At 49.3% G+C, this 19,825-nt stretch overlaps 1 protein-coding gene across 9 annotated transcripts in view; it reads left to right on the top strand.

Moving 5' to 3' along the window:
- Positions 1 to 18,501, top strand: part of RPH3AL (rabphilin 3A like (without C2 domains)) — a 46,151-nt gene extending 27,650 nt beyond the window's left edge. For 8 of the 9 annotated variants that reach the window (XM_077188522.1, XM_077188523.1, XM_077188521.1 and 5 more), the window contains 4 exons: positions 2,423 to 2,585; positions 8,657 to 8,770; positions 9,961 to 10,143; positions 16,138 to 18,501. In XM_077188522.1, the coding sequence (XP_077044637.1) occupies positions 2,423 to 2,585; positions 8,657 to 8,770; positions 9,961 to 10,143; positions 16,138 to 16,172 (495 nt within the window). In that variant the 3' untranslated portion in view covers positions 16,173 to 18,501. The remainder of the gene's footprint in view (positions 1 to 2,422; positions 2,586 to 8,656; positions 8,771 to 9,960; positions 10,144 to 16,137) is intronic. The other variant, XM_077188517.1, reaches the window with a different exon arrangement.
- The last annotated feature ends 1,324 nt before the right edge of the window (positions 18,502 to 19,825 follow it).

Raw genomic sequence — 19,825 nt, 5'->3', positions numbered from 1 at the left:
CCTGGTGACATTCCAGCTCCACCCAAACTCAGTCTGCTGTGGGGAACAAATTCCACCTTAATGTGAACTGCTGGGAGCAGCATCCTCCCTTCCTTGGCAAGAGTAAAGTCCTGCTGATAAATAAGAATTTTATTCTCAAGGCTCTGTTGCAGATGGATTAATTTAAAATCAAGCAAGGACTTTGCTGTCAGGCCACTCTGGCCATCAGTCAGATGCCACCAATAGCAGTCAACAACATCAACCATGGATCAAAACATGGAGTTCTGATCCAAGGATGCTCAGAGTGCCCCATGTGCAGAGCAGGATGTGATCTCTGGTCCTTTGGGATGGGCTGTGCTGCAAACCTGGAGGGGCAGAGGGACTGAATCCATCCAGGGGACAGCATCTTGCTGCAGCTATTTCAGAGCTGATTTCAAAACAATTTCACTGCTCCCATAATAGGACCAAACTCTATTAGAAGCACCAATTTAAAGGGAATATGTATGCAGAGAATCAATTTTATAGTAGTATTAGCACATCAGAGCTGGGTGTGTTGTGTCATTAACTCTTTCTGTAACGACTTGCTTTGGGGTAGTGAGGAACCTGGGGGTGCCCAGCCTTTGTTCCAGCCATCCATGCTGTGTCTGATTGGTTTTATGGTGTGTCTAAATTGGAGCTAGCCTGAAGATAATAGGTCTCTCCAGTGCTTCAAATTAAATTACAGATGTTGCAAGGTCTGTTCAGAGAGTGACTGTACCAGAGGGCTGTTTCCTCCCCGGCAGCTCATCCAGGGAAGGTGTGTGTGTGCACCAGATCCCCAGCGTGTGTCAGGGATGGACAATTCCCAACCCTGTCCCTGTTCTCCTGCTGTGCCCTGTGGGTGCAGCTGCTCCCAAAACCTCCAGCCCTCCTTGGGGACCCCTGGGCTTGCCCAGCCTGCAGCTCCTGCATGTATCTGAGCTCTGTGCAGAGATTTCTGTCCCACACTTCAGAATCTGTTGCGTTTCCTGATTCTCAGCAGGCAGAGCCCGTTCCTGCAGGGTCCCTGTGCTGCTCTGCCATGTGCTGTTTGACACACTGCACCGACTGCTGGGAGTCCCCACGTGCCAGCAGAAGGGACAGAAGGAGCTGGGTCAGCCTGTGCCTCGCCTGGCTGGGTCACTTTGGCACAGAGCAGAGAAGGAGCTGCTGAGGCGTCCTGCCTGCCAAACCCCCTCTGCAGAATTACAGCTTGCAGTTTCTTGGGGAAATTGGCTCCCCAGCTTTTTTCCTGGGTGGCAGACTCACCCTCCTGCTGGGTGGTTATTCCTGCTGGGTGCTTACCCAGCAGGAGAACGTTGGTGGAGCTGTGGGATGCTCTCACCTGCTGCTTTGCAGACCCTGCTGCGATGCACGAGCCTCTCCCCCTTGCGCGCGTGCTGGGTCGCAGCACTGCTCTGCTTGCTTCTCCTGCTGGGTGGATTTCTTTAAAAAACACATTCCCAGCTCCCCCTCTGCATGCAGTTCACCTGCACTTGGCTCTCAAGACCCCAAACACAGAGATTTGAGCTCTCTTGGTGGCTCTGGGAGCCAGGCAACCACATCAGTTGTGGTGGTGCTGCTGCTGTCCTGCTTTTTGAATGTCAGATTTTGTCACTACAGGTGTCCTCCTGAACGTCAGCTTTTGTCACTGCCCTCTGCTTTCATTAAGCTCTAAAGGCAAATTGCAAATGTATTGCTGCAATTAGGGGTATCTGCATTTGCACCCATTGCCATCATGATGAAACTGTGTGTAAAATGCTGTGGGAACTTGGAGTGGGAGCACTGATGATCTCCTTCACTCTGAGCAGAAGTGCAAGAAGTAAAAAATGATATTTTTACTATATTAACTTATTTTTGCCCTGCCTGTGTCATTAGCTCATTATCAGGCTGCTGGAAGGCACACAAGAATTAGGTTTGTAAGAGGCCATTTCTCCTTGTCTGAGCTGCCACCCTTCTCCCTTCCCCTGGCTTACAGCAGGCTTTATATTAAATATACCTAATAGAGTGCCTTCATCATAAGCTGCATTAAAGCTAAATTGGAGAGGAGGCTGTTCTTACAGCAGATATTACAGTTTGGTGCTCGAGGTCCATTTCCTGCTGCAGGTTCAGGTTATTTGAGAGTTCTTCTTGTTTTCTCAAGCTCATTACACGACCTGGCTTGGCCTGAGTTGCTCTGTGGGATGAACACTGGGGTTGTGCTGTAGGTCCAGCATGAGGCAGCACTTCTGCCACCACCTTCTGCTCCTCCTTCCATCTGTACCTGCTGCTTCCTCCCAGCTGGGATTTTTCAGCTGTGGAAGGAGGACAGAGATGAATCCAGGCAGGAAATTGGGATCAGAGCGAGCGGCTGGGCCAAGCTTGGTGGGGAGCTCATTTTGCTGTAAAAACCCAGCTTAAGGTGTCCTGTCTGTGTCTCTGGCAGGTCTGGAAGAGGTCTGGGGCATGGTTCTACAAAGGGCTGCCCAAGTACATCCCCCCTCTGAAGAGCAGCAGCAGCAGCAAAGCCCTGGAGCTGCAGGCCCAGCCCTGGCAGGAGCCCGAGAGCGCCGGGAGCAGCCGCCCCTTCACCTGGGCCAGGGGAAAAGGTTGGTTGTCCCCCCCAAAAAACAGGTGGGAGAAGGAGCTGCCTTCTCCTCTTGCTTCCCAGCAGTCAGGGAAGTTCTCTGCTAGGGGTGTTGTCCCACAAGGTGTGGTGTGTGCCCCATGTGGATGTTGGAGTTTCATGGTTTTTGGAGGATTCGCTGATGTTGAAGTGCTCAGATTAGTCCCAGTCCTCCTGGAGTGCCTGTCCTTCAGTCCAGCCCTGCTTTCCTCCATTCCTTGCAGCCCTCACCCCACTGTTTTTCATTCCTTCTCCTTCAGTACACAGCCATGGAACAGAGAGCTGCCTGAGGAGCTGCTCCTGCTGAACTCAGGGACTGTGCCACTGCTGGCCAGCACTGTGCAGCCAGGGCTGACCCAAAACTGGGGCTGTGCCACTGCTGGCCAGCACTGTGCAGCCAGGGCTGACCCAAAACTGGGGCTGTGCCACTGCTGGCCAGCACTGTGCAGCCAGGGCTGACCCAAAACTGGGGCTGTGCAGCCAGGGCTGACCCAAAACTGGGCTCATTCCCTCCCTCCTTGCTCCTCACTTCTGCTGCTCTGCTGGGCAGATTCCTCAAGTCACTGTGAGCTGAGTTAGGAGTTGCTCTGCCAGCATGTGAGTGCTGCAGCATCAGAGCTGCTGCCGGTTCTGCTTTGATTTCCTTTCTCTCTGTGTGGATTAGCAGAACTGTCTGGCCTTTCCCCTTCTGTTTTTTGCTGTTAGATCCCCTCAGCTGGAGAAGACCTCTCCAGTGAAGCAGCTGCATGCTCTCCTCCACTCAGCAGAAGTGCAGGGGGAAATAACCTTTTAATAAAGAAACCTCGGGAGCCTTGGTTTTACAAACCTGCTCTTCAGGGCCCAGCTAAGAAAGCACTCCCAGCCCTGCTGTAACTTTTGTAATTAAACACAAATTAGATCAACAATAGATGGTTGTGTTGCCCTCCAGGAGATGCTTGGAAGGAGTTGTCTTAGCAGAGGGACTGATTGAGGAGGTTGTTTTTTGTTCACATGACAGAAATAACATTAAGAGTTGAAGCTGTTGAGCCCAGGCCTGGCCTGCTTAGTTCAGCTTTTCAGCTGAGTTCTGTTTTTTGGAGAAGGCTTCCCCATAAATACAGGCAGGAGCAGGGGAGGACAGCAAAGTGACCTTTGGTGAGCCTTGATGTGGGTGGTGAGCTGCCTCTGTCCCTGCTCTCTGATGTTTGTCTGGCTGCTGCTTTATGAGTTGGGTAATATTAATTTATGGCTTTATTTTCTGGTGCTTTCTTTCCCTGTTGCCCTGCCTGTCCTCTGGCCAGCTTTCAGTGGGCACTGCAGGCTGTAATTCATCTCTGGAGCTGGGAACTTGTGCATCTCCCCCCTCCTTTTACCTCCTTTGAAGCCGCCAGTGCTGGGGCTCCTGCTGTTTGTCATCCCCCAGCTCTGCCGTGGGCAGGGCAGCTCCTTCCCCCGTGGAGATGTGGATCCATGATATTGCCAGGGTGAACCTGCAGCTGGAGCTGGCCTGGGCTGGTTCCCTGTGCCTGGCTGATAGCATTTGTCAGCTCACACCTGGTGCAGGCTCCCCCAGACATGTCCTTGCAGCTGGGAGCACAGCCCTGCAGCTTGCTTGGCCGGATGTTGCTGGGAATGAGCTCTGGCATTTAACACTCCTGCCTCTGACAGGCTGCTCTCCCTGGGCTTTCCATCATCTTGGCCAGCCCTGTCCAGCCCCTCTGCTCATCCCTGAGGTGCTGAAGGGGAGCCAGCTCTGAGCTCTTCAGGGATTCAGGTCAGGTGGGGCCAGCCCAGTCCTGCCACACCCTCCATGCCAGGAGCTGCCATGCAGCAGAGATGGGACAAACCTCAAATGTCCCTTTTTCCCCCCTCAAAAGGGAGGGATCAGTGTCAGAACCTGGGAATTTGCTCCCACTGCAGGAGGGTGGAAGGCAGAAGTTTCATTTTTGCACACCCAGTATTTCTCCCGTGCTCGCTGCCACTGGGATTTGCTGGTGCCTTTGGTTTTCCTGTTATAAACAAGCAGTTGCCATGGGAACCCTGCTATTAATTAAGGCACAAATGTATTGTCAGGAGGAGAATGGCAGCAATATTTCTTTTGCTGGGCAGCAGCTCTGCTCCGTGTGCTGGAATGTGGGTGGGATTCTCAGCTGGGTCAGGGGGAGGGAGCGAGAGCAGCAAGGGCTTTCCTGATCCAGGCTCTGAGTTGTGCAGGAAAAAGCTGGAAAGCAAACAGAAGTGTGATCCCTGAGCTGCTGCACTGCTTGGCAGGAGGGCTGCCTGCTGGTCCCTGCGGGGTTTTCCTGTTCCATCCCTGTTGCCAAGCAGTGGGATGTGCCAGAGGCAGGGGAGCAGCCCTGGGCAGGGGGATGCAGGGGGATGCAGGGGGATGGAGCAGAAAGGGATGTGCTGGGGGGTTGCTGCAGGTCCCCCAACCTGCCAACTTTGCACTGGCAAAACTGCAACTTGTGCTGCTCCTGAAAGGGGCAAGGGCTGGCTCCAGTCACCTTTTCCTTCTTGGGGTGTGATCTGGCCGTGGGACCCTGGGCAGTAAAAATCCTCATTTTCTCTCACTCCCCCACCTGCACTGACCAGGAGCTGTGACCCTCCCTGCTCCCTGTGCTTGCCAAAAATTCTGGGTGCTGCAGGGGCTGTGCTCACCCCGGGGCTGTGATTCCCACGTGCTTTTGCTGTTTTTGGCAGCTGCAGGAGGTGCCAAGGGCTCTGTGCGTGTGTGTGCCAGGCTGGGCCTGCCCTGAGCTGGCAGCACCAGGGAGCTGGGATGGCTTTAAAAACACACATTTAACACCAGCTCCCAGCCCCAGCCAAGTGCTCCTTCCCCTTGGCCTCAGCACAGCCTCCTCACATCCTGATTTGCCTCTGGGAATAGGAACAGCCAGAATTGTCCTTCACCATCCCCTGTGTGGCCCTGGCTTGGGGATTGAGGCACGTGTGGAGGGAGCTGGGCTCTGCCAGCAGCTGCAGGGCTCCAGGCTCTCACTGAGTGACCCATTCCCTGTGGAAATATTGCTTTTCTAGCAAGTTTTATCTCAGCAGATTTTATTTTATGAGCTTTTTTTTTTTTTCCCCCAGTCAGCTGGAGATAGGGATAAATCTGTTCCATCCTCTGAAAGAACAGCTGTCCAACAACTCCCATTGATATATCAGCAACTGCTGGAACACCAGATTTAATACTTCTGGGCTCTGGAAAGTGCCAGCAGAAGGTTTGGATGAAGGATTACCTGAAAGGGAGACTTTGGTGCAGTGAGTAAAAGACAATCTTATTGGCAGCAGAGGAAATGAGAGCAGACAGGGCTGGTCCTGTGGTGAGAGTGCCTCCCAGTCATTAATATTTTCTTCTTCCTCTTGTGCTGGTTCTCTCTGAGCTGCTGAATGGCAGCAGGGACAGGCAGCTAAAGTCACCTCCACTGATTCACTGGGGCCTTCTCCAAATAAATCCTGGCTCCCAGCATTTCCAGAGGATTCATGGAGGAAGGAGCTGTGCTGAGGAAATGGATTTTATGAATCCAGGAGAGCAAAAAAAGAAAGAAAAAAAAAAAAAAAAGATGATGACCAAGTGGAACAGGACTTCATTTTCTGAGAGAATTGAGCAATAAGATGGTCAGAATGAGTCTTGCAGCTGAGATTTGGATTATATAGGAAAAAAAAAAAAAAACACTCTGGTATGTATGGATTGTTTTTAGCAGTGTTTATATAGAGCTCCCCACCTCTCCCAGGGAGTTCTGAAGATGTTTTTCCTGAAGTTCCCAGGTAGTAATGAAGATATTTTTTAGACAAACCTTTGCTTTGAGGACTCTTAGCCAGCATTGCAGCCCCCCAGCTTTTAAAAGAGCCTTTTTCCCTGCAGGGAAAGGCTGTGCAGGGTGTGTGTGAGGAGCTGCCTGCCAGGGCAACTTCAATAATGCTTTGCAATAACACTGGCTGCCAACTTTAATATCCTCAGAGATGTTAGCATTACTTTAGGTATTCCTTCCTCTTTATTTTAAATGAAATATTTTGTGTAGCACAGATCTTTGAATACAGCAGTGCCTGCAGAGGTGCTTGGCAGGAATATTTGACAGCTCCTGCTCTGTGCAAGGGGAGGGATTCCCATCCTGCTGCCCTGGGGAGTGCTGGGGGCTTTGGGCTGACACAGAGGGATGAGCTGACAGCTCTGTGTTACCCCGGGGGTGTCACCTTGTTCCCCTGCACCCACATCCCCACAGAGAAAATCGCTTCTCACAGCAGTGTCAGCTTCTGGAGATGGCCTGGTGGGTCTAAAAAACATCCTTGGGGCTTCCTTTTCCCTCAGGAGAGGCTGCAGGTTGCAGTGTTACCTACTTTACATCCCTCGTGGGCTGATTTTGTACTTTTCACCAGGAGTTGTGACCTGCTGTTTGAAGTGGCTGCCAGGAGAGCTGGTATCTGCCTGCTCAGATGGAGAAGTGCAATCCCTCAAACAAAAACCAGATTTTTTTTCCCATTACTTTCCTCCTCAGCCCCACCATTTCTGTTCTGAGATCAAACCACCACAAAAACCCAGGAATTGGGAAAAAACATTATTTTAATTTTACCCAGAGCAGCTGGCAGTCGAGTTATCTTTTACACCAGTGTAAGCAGGAGAGGTGTTTGCATAATTGCATGGAAAAGTGGAAAGAACCTGCCAGTTTGGGAAGCTGTGTCTGGCAAAATGAGGCTCCTGCAGCTCTTTTGGAAAATATGGGGAGTGGAAAGCAGCAGGAAGAGAGCCAGGATTCAGGGGGAAGAAAAACACAGAGGAGAAAAAAAAAGCAGCTTTGAAACAGGAGAAGAGTTTCCTTGAGGAAAAGGGGTGACCCTTTGGAGCTTTGGGGATGCTGGAGTAACAGAATTTGCTGATGGGGATGGTTGGATGTGCTCAGGATTTATCTGGTGTTTTCCTCTTAGACCCTGCCACACTTGAAATGCAGCTTGGAGGGGAACAACCCCTCTGCCCTCATCAGCCAGGGGTGGAGCAGGGGCAGCTGAGCAGGAGCCAGCCCTGTACCATCCCTCAGGGAGCCACTTTGGGTGGGAGGCAGCAAATATCAGGAGGAAGGGGCTTGCTGGGGTGGGTCAGTGGCAGCAGAGAGTGGCACCCCCGTGTCACCAGGACATTTTCTGAAAAATCCTCTTTGCCCAGGATTTTCTCCTGGGAAGCTGAGAAGCCTCAGAGAGGAATGAAAACAATAATTATCTGATTGCTGCTCCTGTGTTTGCTGCTTTGGAAATGGGGCTTGGACATTGTTTGCCAACAGGTGGTTGTTTGATTTGGTTCCATGGGAATTGTTTTAATTTAGTGACCAGTCATGGTCCAGCTGTGTCGAGGTTCTGAGGAGTCACAGGTTTTTATTATTCATTCTTGTTGAAGCCTTTTGATGTGTCCTTTCTCTTTCTTTAGTATAGTTTTAGTATAGCAATATAATATAATATAAATAATATCATATAAATAATTTAAAATATAGTATAATATAATGTAATATAATATAATATAAATAATGTAAAATATAATATAATATAATATAATATAATATCATATCATATCATATCATATAAATAATATCATATAAATAATTTAAAATATAGTATAATATAATGTAATATAATATAATATAAATAATGTAAAATATAATATAATATAATATCATATCATATCATATCATATCATATCATATATCATATCATATCATATCATATCATATATCAGCCTTCTGATAACATGGAGCCAAATTCTCATCCTGGGGACCCCACAAGCACCACACCCCCGTGGTCCCAGCCAGCTTTAGGAGAGAAGCACTGGTGGTGTCTGCACCTTCTAGAGTTCTAAATCATCTGCAAGGAGTGAAACCACCTCGTGCTGTGGTGATTTCCAGCATTTCCAGAGGATTCATGGAGGAAGGAGCAGCAGGAAGGGTCTCCTCTGGGGAGGGAGGACGTGAGCAGGGAGTCAGAGTTGGTTCCTGTTCCCTTTGGATCCGGCTGGCAGCTCTTTGGGGAGTGTTGTGGATGTTGTGGCTGAGTGTCTGTCTCCTCTCCTCCCCCTGATCTCTCCTGCAGTGGTTTCCAGTGACAGTGAGAGCGACTCGGAGCTCAGTTCCTCCAGCCTGGATGACAAACCTGGCCCTGTGGGATCAAAAGGCTCTCAAGGGAGAAAGCTCCAAGCAGGAATGGGTGAGGAGCTGCACTTCCCTGTGGCTGGAGGGTGGGAGGTGTGAAGTGATTCAGTGTTTGGCTCTTGGGTGTGCTGGGTGAGGGTCTGAGCCTTTCTCCCTGGGATTTCTCCCTGGCTCCTTGCATGGCCTGCAGCATTCCAGGAGCTGGGAGCTGCTCCTTATTGTATTTGTGGGGACCCTCGTGGCAGGGAGGAATGATGAATCTGGCTCCGTGTTCTCAGAAGGCTGATTTATTATTTTATGATACTATATTATATTAAAGAATGCTAAACTAAACTGTACTAAAGAATACAGAAAGGATGCTTACAGAAAGCTAAAAAGATAAGAATGAAAACTCTTTCCAGAATCCCAACACAGCTTGGCACTGATTGGCCAATGAGTGAAAACAACTCACAGCAGAAACAAATGAAACAATCTCCAAACACATTCCAAAGGAGCAAAACACAGGAGAAGCAAATCAGATAATTATGGTTTTCCCTTTTCTCAGAGGCTTCTCAGCTTCCCAGGAGAAAAATCCTGGGCAAAGGGATTTTTCAGAAAATGTGAATGTGACAGCTCCTGGCACCGCATCCCTGGCCAGCTCCTCACTCCTGGAATCACTGGTGTTTCCTGGGAGCAGAGCACAAGAACTGGGGCTGACCCTGCTCCTGAGGGCTCCTGGCTGGAGCTGGGATGTTCCTGCTCCTGTAGGACCCAGTTCAGTATCCACATCCTGTGGATTCTGAATTCACATTGTCTGGAAAATTCTGCATTCACATTTTCTGGAAAAATCCCTTCACTCAGGATTTTTCTCCTGGGAAGCTGAGAAGCCTCAGAGAAAAGGGAAAACAATAATTATCTGATTTGCTTCTCCTGTGTTTTGCTCCTTTGGAATGTGTTTGGAGATTGTTTACCATCAGGTGATTGTTTCACTGGTTTTTGCTGTGAATTATTTGACTTATTGGCCAATCAGTGCCAAGCTGTGTTGGGACTCTGGAAAGAGTTTTCATTCTTATCTTTTTAGCTTTCTGCAAGCATCCTTTCTGTATTCTTTTGTATAGTTTAGTATAGCATTCTTTAATATAATATAGTATCATAAAACAACAAATCAGCCTTCTGAGAACACGGAGCCAGATTCATCATTCCTTCCCCTAAATACAACACCACCCCCTTCCACGCCCTCAGCTCATCTCTGTCCTGTCCCTACAGCACCCACCAGTGGACCCAGCCAGGCCAGGAGCAGAGCCCTGGAGCCCCCGCAGTGTCCCCAGCTGTGGGGCAGCCACAGCAGCCTGGGCAGTGAGCAGGGGGCCGAGCTCAGCCCCACGGAGAGCGGCCAGGGTGACCAAGCCTTGGACAGGCGCCACGGCGACACCGGCACCAGCAGCCCTGGTAAGCTGCACCCCCTCTCTGGGCACACCCCTGCTTCTTGGGGCTGAACCCCCTGAAAGCACAGCTTTCCCAAAGGGTTTTGTGTGCTTTCCCAAGGGCTTTGTGTGCTTTTACACTTTATTTTGGCAGGGGAGGGGAGGGCAGTGCTTCCCCTGTCAGAGCCGTCTGTGGCCGGAGCGATTGGGTGAGCAGCTGGTGTTTGGGTGTGAAAAACGCCAATCACTTGTTTTTAAAATTTTAAAAGTTTAATAGTAATAAAACGGTTGTAAAAATAGTAGTACTGTTAGAGTAATAATAATTTGGACAGTTTGAATTGCCAGAGGCACACAAAGCTGTGGGCCTAGGATCACTTTTCTCTGTGTCGTGGTTTGAGAGGAAGTGAGGTTTTTGGGATGCTGTGGTCAAGAGGTCTCAACCGTGTTTCCAGGGGAAGCCTATGGCACAAGAGGGACTCCTCACCCCTTGATGAATGGAGAATTGATTATCTAAAGGGTGGTGATGGACTGAGAGTTGGTGATCTGAGGGATGGATGTATTGGAAATCTGCTGGGGGGAGGAGGAAACGTTTTTGGAAGGTTTTCATTCTTTCTGTGTGTTTCTTTTTACATATAGTTGTAAGTTAATAGAGTTTTCTCTTCTTTATTTCTAAGTGGGAGCCTGTTTTGCTCTATTCCTGGTCACATCTCACAGCAGACACCAGGGAGAGTGTATTTTCATGGGGGCACTGGCATTGTGCCACTCTGCTTCTTTTCTTTTCGTATTAGCAGATGCTGTCACAGTGTCACACTCTCTTCCCTGAATGCAAAAGCTTTTCTGCAACATGAGTAATGGTCTGGGGTGGGAGCTGCCTACACCCACGGCCAGGAGCACTCAGAGCCTGGGGCTGTGGCTCTGCAGAGCTCCTCTGTGTCCTGCAGAGCCAGCAGAACAGATTGAGCTTCTCCTGAAGCAAAGCAAAGTCCAGCAGCTTTATGAGACCGAGTAACATTTTTCCTGGAGTGAGGTTGCTCTTAAAGCCAAGCATGGCTCTTCCCAGAACTCTGCAGTGCAGAAGAAAGACACTTTTTCCCCCTCAAAAAACCTCAGAACAATTAAGTGACTGGGAAAGCAGAGGCTGCTATCACACCTGAAGCAGCTGAAAGAGATGCAAATGTGTTCTCTCTGCAGTTCCCACTAATTTAGTCACTAACCCCTCAAGTTATCATCCAGCCCCGCTCCCTCCTCAGCATTCCTGCCCTCTGAACTGCCTCTGCTGTTCTTCCTGAGCCTGCTTGGTGCTGGCCATGTTGAGGCATAAATTGGATTAGAGAGAGGAGGTTCATCCTTCAGTGCACCAGGGAGCCGTGGTCCCCCTCCCTCCCTTCTCTTCCTGTGCTAGAAACAGGCAGCATAAAATTGTTCCTCTGCTCTTCCCTCCCTCCCCAGCTTCTAGGCACTGGCAGTTTTCCTTTGGTTTTTCACCAGACAAACCAAACAAGTGATTCTTCTGCTCTGTCCTTCCTCCCCCTGGATTAGAGCCTGCCCTGGGGGGTTTATTTTAAGCTCCTGTTGTGCAGGATTAGAGAGGGTGGATTCCTGCTGCCTGTGGAGGGGAGCTGCAGGTTGTCCTTGGGGTTGGAGTGGGTGTTGGTGGACAGCAGGTGACCCTTTGGGTGCTGCCTCTGGTGGATAGATGGATCCACTCCTGGACAATGTGTTTGTACTCAGTGTTCTGTAGCTTCTCTGCCTGCTCTTTGAGCCAACTCCTGCCTGGCCATGACAGTGCAAACTCTATTTCAGAGGCAAAAAAAAAAAAAAAAAAAAAAAAAAAAAAAGAAGAAAACCCCCCATTTTCCTGCTAAAAACTCCATATGCAAAGCTTGGCACAAGGGGTCAGATCTTTCCAGAGGGATCTCCCTGTGAAGATGGGGGAGAGCTGAAGTGACAGCTAGCATGGGCTGATATTTAAAAAAGGAAAACTGCAGCAATCTCCTGAGCCCAGTTAAAACTGGCCCTGAGATGTAGAGAGGATCCTGCTAAGGAGAAGGTTAAGCCAGGTTGGCTGCCTAGGGAGTTTCTGTAAAGATCTTTGTTATGTCTGGGGTCATTTATTTCTCAGTGCTCCTGCAGAAGGGGCTGCTTTGTTCAGAGCAGAGCTCAGGTACAGGGGCTCTGTGGGCCCCCAAATCCAGGCAGGGAGGCAAGAAATCAGAACTTTGGGTGCCTCTCTTTGCCAACTAACAGAGGCTGCTCCTGCTGTTGAGATCTTTAAAGAGTGGTGGATTTCAGGGTTCCCAGCCTCTCCCTGCCCTTTCCCTTCCCTGAGCTCTGCCCTAAGAGCAGAGTAAGGGGCAAAGATCTTTCCTCATTTCAGCTGCTGATCCTCAGCTGCAGGATGGGGCTGTTAAAAGCTGATTTTCTGCACCTTTAGAACGCCCTGTCAGGAGCAATTTTTGCTCCATATTATCACCTCAGGTGTTGTTCTTTCTTTGCACTTCTTTTCTCACCTCTGCTCTAACTCCGCTCTCAAGTGCGGCTTCGCGGAGCATCCTGAGATCCCAGGCCACCTCCAGAGCAGGGAACTGGGGACAGGTGCTGCAAAAGCAGCTGCTCTCTCTGTCCTGGGCTCTTTCAGCCTGAAGACCAAGCCAGCAGCAGGGTTTTGGCCAGGGGAGGACAAGGAGCTCTTAAGGAGAGGTTGGAGGTTTCCAGTGCACTGCTCCAGCCCTGCCTGGGCTTCGCTGGGGCTGATAATGAAGCCTGGAGTTTGTCATAAAATGACTCATTGTCAGAGCTGCATTGGGATTGAGGCAACCTCAGCCCATGTGCCAAAGTTTCAGGAGAGTGGTGAGTTGAGAGGCTGCCAGTTTTATTTTATTTTTTTTTTAATTTTTTTACCACCTGCTCTCAAAGCCTTTCAAAAGCCCTGTTTTCGGAGGGGCTGCTGCTCCCTCTGCTTCTGAAGCTGCAGTTCCTGGAGGTGCCTGCTCTGACCTGATAGCTTTCAAGAGGAAGGTCACACACTCATTGTCCTGAAGCAGGTTTTATCCTAAAGAAAATTAAATTTGCACATATGGAAGAAGAGCAGTCTTCCTTTTTCCCTCTTGCTCCCAGCTAGGGCAGGTGACTCACCTTGCTCTGGCTGCACAGCTGATGCTGAGAGATGCCTTAAAAAAGAGCAAAATCCTCACTTGTGTTGATTATGATGTTTTTATTAAGGAAGGGGAATATTAAACAGAATGAAACAAAGAAATGATCAGTATCTTACAGTGGTTTTCATTAGCCCAGGGAGAGCTTTTAATGGAGATAAGAAATCCGAGCTTGGGCCTGCTGCAGGGGGTAAATGAAACCAAAGTCATCTCCCCTCAGATCAGCAGCAAGTTCTGCACTGATGGGTGCCAGCTGATGGGGTTCTCAGCATCTTCTGAGGAATCTGCCCCAGAAATGGTGAATCCTGCTGGCTGTTCCATGAGCAGCTGGCTGCTGGGGAGCGGGGAACCAGCCTGGCATGGGCTGTGGGGCTGCAGAAGCTCTGATTCCTGCTGGAATCAGCTCTGAGAGGCAGCCAGGAGAGAAGCTCTTAATGAGTGAGTGCAAATCACAGCCTCCCCATCTCTGCCTGCTTGCCAATGTGTTGTCTAAATCATTAATACTTAAAGAGTGGTGCAGCAGCTGGCACTTCAACAGAGCGGCCTTAAACAGAGCTGAGACAAGGGTGGCACTGCCTGCTGAGGGTCAGAAATGCTCTGGTGTGCAGGCACGGGGTGAGACCTGCTGCAAAGGTCCCCAGATGTCACCAGGTCCAGCCTGAACCCTTCTCCTGCGTCTCCTGGGTGCCTCCTTTGTGCTGGGAGAGGCTGAGCAGAGCTGAGGGAGATGGACAGGGAGTGCTGCTCCCAGCTCTCTTAATTTGGGGAGATTTATGCCCCGTCTTTCAGGAATTGACTGGATTTAGAAATGAGGTGGTGTCTCCCTGTGGGCTCAATGCCTCCCTGGCTGGGCTAGGCATCCACTTTTGCTCATAAATATTCAAGCTGTTAATACATGAGCCAGGCAGAGCCATCCAGCATTATTGTTGTGGCAGGAAATTCTCTGGGCATCTTTGAAGTTAAAGCATTAACTTCTATTTTCACTTCCACTCTTCTTCTCAGATGTCTGCTTTGCTCCCTCAGGGACCATGAGGAGGTAGCATTTTGCTTCAGTGGGTCTGACTACTCCATTCCATGTAGGAAGGGAAAAAAAACTGTCCTAACAGTAATTATGCTCCAAATGAGGTAGTAATTTCTTTAATTACTTGCTTCATGGCAGTCTTTGGGGAGTTGACTTTTGTTTTCTTGTGCCTGGCGAGAAAGTTGCTGAAATGTTTTCAGGCTTGCTCCTTGTTTGTGTGGATTTCCAGGGCTGGTTTTGCAGCAGGCTGGAAGAGGTGGGAAATCCCTGCTCCTCCTCCCTCTGCCTGCATTTAGGGCACAATTTGGGAAGGACAGGGGGATCAGATATGAAGGAAAGACCCTCACCCACACCCATCCAAGCCTCTGCTCCCTTCACTGGCTGCCTCATCACATTTTGGGCACTGCTGTTTTGCTCAGAGCTCCCTGGGATTGAGTTTTCCTGCTGCCAAGGAGGAGGATAAGTTGTCTGTCTTCCCCAAAGTGAAAAAATTGAATTGTGCCTTCATGGCTGAGGAGCTTTGAGCTGTCTCTGCCTCCTCAGATCCACAGAGCACCGAGTGGTCCTGCTGTACTTATAAATAAAACATAGCTCTGGGTAGTGGCAGCGTTAGGAAATGATTCAAGTTTGCATTCCAGATACAATGCATTTGTAAATATGAACCTCAGGAGAAGCCTGTGCCCCTTTCCATGTTTGAGGGAATTAAAATATTTTCATCCTCGAGTGGAAGAAGCAAAACATTTCCAGCTCTTTCAAGCCCGCCTCGGAGTTAAGCGAATAAAGGCTCAAGTAACTAAAAAATAAATTACTTTCACTACTCCTGTAATTCTTTATGGAGTTTTAAATTGAAGGCTTCTTCCTTCAAAATAGAGGGATGACAAAGATTCATTCTCTCAGCTCTTTCACTCAATCTATCAGGAAACAAGTCTGCTGCTGAGGATGAAACTCCTGTTTTTGTGCCTCCTTTCCCACTGCAGAGGTCTGTGCTTTGGTCTGTGATCAAACAGCCTGTCTGGCCTCCTGTCCCCACCTCCTCAATACATTCACTCTGCAATACATTCACTCCAACTTCCCATTCAGCATTTTGCACAAAGCGCCGAGGGCAGGAGTTGATGGCAGCTTTGCAAACAAAGCAGGAAGGGAAGAGCAGGGGAAGTCAGCCAGATAGAAGTGAAAAGTGGATTTTGGAGCCTTTGTAAACACAGGGAGAGGTTCTGTGGTTATCTTTCAGCAGGGATGTCAGGCAGCAGCTGCTGGGAGGAATTTGCTTCGGGACTGCTCTTGCCTTGGACAATTGGCACTGAATGCTGTGGTTCCCCTGTCCTTTCTCCAGGAGGAGCAGCAGGGTGTCCCAGCAGAGCCTGAGCTTGGCCAGGGCACTGAAGGGATCAGCTCAGGTTTGTTCAGTCAACAGGAGCCCAAACCTGGCGTCGAGCAGGGCTGTCCTGTGCCCATCCCCAGCTCTGGGGCTGTCCCTGTGCTGTGGCTCCTGTCCATGGCCCAGAGCAGGAAGGTCTCATGGCAGATCTGCCCAGCCACCCCTCAGAGCTGAGCCTTGGTTCCTCTCTGACCTGGGAACGTGGACTGAAGGGCCACTTCTAGCAGCACAACTCCTCATTTCTCCTCCTTTCCACATTTCCCTCCCCTGGCTTTTCTTCCTTTAATCAAGTCTAATGGGCTCTGACTGCTGGACTAATGATGCATAGATGTTCTCTTTATTATTTTTAGGGAGCTCTCAAAATGGCACTGAGCACACAAAAGCAACGTGAAATAACTTTGTGGAGCCTCTCCCCTTCGCTGCTTTCCAAACAAAACTTTCATTCTTTATTTTTTTTTTTTTCTGAAGGCAAACGAGGAGCCCACACCAGAACGCGGCCCTGATTCTGAGGGGGGTGAAGATGGAGCTGCCTTTTCCTGGATCCAGCACTGCCATTCCTCAGATCCCACCCCAGACAGGAGCTGCTGCCAGTGGTGACTCTGTGATGCTGCTCCATTGGTGATGGTGACTCTGTGATGCTGCTCCACAGGCAGTGGAGCTGGGACAGCCCTGCCTGACCCTGAGAGCCCCAGCAAAGAGCCTGGGGCTGGGATTTGCTCCCATCCCTGTGTTTGCTGTCGGTTGTTCTGCTTGGAGTGAGTTTGGAGGGAGCAGCAGGAGCCAGAAGCCCCCGATGAACCTGGTGAAGCTGCGCTCCCGTTCCCTCCCTCTCTGCTCAGGGTAAAGGAACACTCCGAGGGTTTTGCTGGGATTTTTCACTCCCCTTGTGCTCGTGGGAGGGTGGGGGTCAGGGGAGATGTGTCTGCTGCAGCTCCTGAGGGGAGCACAGCCCCAAACCCCAGCCCAGCTGGCTGCCTGTGAGTGCCCAAATGGGATAAAAGCTTTCAAATGGCTTTATCCTGTAAAGCTCTGCAGATTCCCCTCCCACGTGCACACCTTCTTTTGCCTTTTTCCTGGAAGTCTTGAGCATCTGGCTGACTCTGGTGGTGTCATCATGAGTCAGGCTCTTGAAAACTGCATGCCCTGGTCCTGCTTATCCTCCAGAATGGACAATTTCCCTCTAAGGCCTGACAGATGAGAAAAATCAAATTACCTCACATCTCTGGAGCAATTAGATCTTTGAAGGCCTGAACAAAACCCACACTGGGAGTCTGTGGATTTTATTAAATGCTTTGGACCCGACCTGTCTATTATGAAGAAACAAAGGATTCCAAAAAGTTCCCTCTGAAATCACGGAGTTAAAGGCAATTTGTGCCCATTAATGTCAGCCTTTCCCCTGGTTATTTCTCTTTTGTTCTGTTTCCCTTTGCTCTGGGCACTTTGTGTGCATGTAGTGTGTGTTCTTACAAATGGCTGCAGGATGAAGATAAATGAGATTGGGTGCTGGAACACTCTGGCAGGAGATGGGAAATCAATCCCTGGCTTGCTTTCCAGATGAGCCTGGCCCAACAGAGGCCATTCCCTCACTGCTCCCCAGGTCATGTGCTGTGGCAGCTTGCTGGTGAAATGCTTCCCACCTTTCCCTCTGTGATCTGCTCCTCCTGCCCTTTTACAAATGGAAACAAAACCTTTGGGCTCCCTGAGATGGCAGAAAAAGAAATCACAGAGTGTGAGGGGCACACCATCAGTGCTGGAGAGAGCAGGGGATGAGGTTGTTCTCCACTGAGAGATGTTTTATGGCATGGTCTGCTGTTAACCTGGCCATTAACTGCATCTGTGGAAGGGGGAATGCCAAAACCATCAGCTGCAGCTGAAAAAGGAACTCCAGCTGTCAGCTGAAATACTGGTGTGGTTTCAGGCCTGTAGGGTCTTCAATTTCCAGTGTGTGGAGGCACCAAAAAAAGTTCTGTTTTGCCTTGAAGCTTTTGACAACCCAAGTGATTCTTGCCTTGCTCATTAGTGCAGTGCCTCAGCCTGGCCTGCCAGGCAAAGTTAATTCTACAGCACAAGGAGAAGGGAAAAGACTTTTAGGAATCGACTCTGTTTTCCTTAAACCTGTTCCTTTCTCATCACCAGCTCTACACTGAGTTGGGAAGAGCTTTTAAAATCTTGAGTGTCATTTCTGGCTCTCCTTGTGTCCCTTGTGCTTCTCTCCAGGGCAGTGCAGGCAGGTCTCTGGTGTCCCCATTCCCACCCTCATTTCCCACCCCATGGGCTGCACAGGAGCCTGGGAGTCCTTGCTGTGCCACTGTGAGGCATCAGCTTGGTTTTTAACTGAGGCCAGCTTTTATAAAACACCCTCAGAGATAAATTTGACGTTGCTCTGGTGCTAGTGAGGCCAGAAACTTTTCTTTCTTACCTGTGTATTTTAACTCCATGGGGTAATTCCACCTGAGTTCAAACCAGAACTGTTCAATCAGCTGTGGAAAGGCTCCTCTTGGATTGAGGGAAGGATCTGGTCCTGGACAATGTGATCCAGGCACAACTGAATGTGATAGAGGAACATCTGCAGCTCTGTGCATTATTTTATTTTGAAGACCACTTTTCCCTTTGTGGTGATTCTCTTGGTTGTGTTTTGTGGCTTTTGTTGGAATATTACCCTAAACCTGTACCTGTCTTTTGAGCCAGCTCAATGTGGGCAGGAAGAGCTCAGTGAATGTGCTTAGTCTGCTCTGGTCATTTGTGTTTATTATTTTCTTGTTCTCACCTCCATCCCTCACAACTTTTATGTGGTGTTTTACTACTGGAAACAATAAAGCTTTTGCTCAGTAATAGCTCCTTGCCATTCCTGAAACAGTAAAGAAGTTTTTTTTGTAGATACTCTCCAAATTCTCCAGCAAGGTAAGACAATAACCCAGCCAGTGGAATTGTGATTGGTGTGGCTGGACTTTAATTGAATCCTGCACTTGAAAGTCACCTTTTGTCTTGTCCCCTCCTCTGTGCCTGGTGCTGGGGCTGGCAGGGACACAGATCAGCTCCTCAGACCTTCCCTGAAGCTTTTCCACACTGCAACCAAGGCTCACAAAGCAGCAGCAATTGTCCTTTTGCCAAGTGCTGTCCCCACAGCCTCCCGAGGCTCTGTGACAAGCAGGGACACCAAGAAGTGCCTCTGTGTCTCCCCATTGTGTGCTGAGCTCACACAGCCCTGGCTCTCCTGTGCCCTCAGCATTCAGCCTCAAGGTTTCAAATAGCTTTTTAATCTGTTTTTTTTTTTGCTTTCCCCTGCTCTAAAAGCTCCTCAGTAATTGCTGCTGGGATTGTTGTGCTGGGGAGCTGCCATCAGGCCAAGGATGGAGCGTGTCAAGGACTGAGCAGCTCTGGTGCTGCTGCTTCCCCTCCCTGCTTGCCATGACAACAGCCAGCAGATGGGAGAGTCAGCTGTGGGATCTCTTCGAGTCAGAAACGCTGCCTGGGCACTGCCAAGCTCCCCTGGTTGGTTTTTACACTTTATTTTGGGAGGGGAGGGCAGTGCTTCACCGGTTAGAGGCGTCTGTGGCCAGAGCGATGGGGTGAGCAGCCGGTGTTTGGGTGTGAAAAACGCCAATCACTTGTTTTTAAAATTTTAAAAGTTTAATAGTAATAAAATGGTTGTAAAAATAGTAATACAATTAGAGTAATAATAATTTGGACAATTTGAATTAGGACGATATGAGACAATAGAAACAAAGAGTTACAGACGTCTGGGTATTACAGACGTCCGGGTACCTTTTGGTACCTTTTGCCTCTGGGCAAAATAAGCCTGAAAAAGGACCCATGTTAACAGAGGATTAACCCTTAAAAACAACAGCCTGTTGCATATTCATACAGCTCATCCATAATGCATAAATTCCATTCAAACACAGGATTCTGTCTGGGCAGTGTCAGCTTCTTCCTCTGAATCCTGACGGTGTCGCCCTGCCTGAGTGAGGCAGGAAGAAGTTCATTTCTTCTGATAATGGGGCAAAAAATTCTCTTTGTCTGAAAGATTCAGGTGTCCTGTGGCTGCTATCTCAGTGCAAGCCCTTTCTTTAGAAAAAAGCATCCTACATAGCATAGTTTCTATTTTAACATTTTGTTATAACCCAAAACTGTACTTAGCACACTACTTAAGAGAATT

The sequence above is a fragment of the Agelaius phoeniceus genome, chromosome 20 (genome assembly GCF_051311805.1).
Source record: "Agelaius phoeniceus isolate bAgePho1 chromosome 20, bAgePho1.hap1, whole genome shotgun sequence".
NCBI classification, from domain to species: domain Eukaryota; kingdom Metazoa; phylum Chordata; class Aves; order Passeriformes; family Icteridae; genus Agelaius; species Agelaius phoeniceus.
The sequence above is the reverse complement of the archived record's forward strand: the minus strand, read 5'-3'. Positions and strand labels throughout refer to the sequence as shown.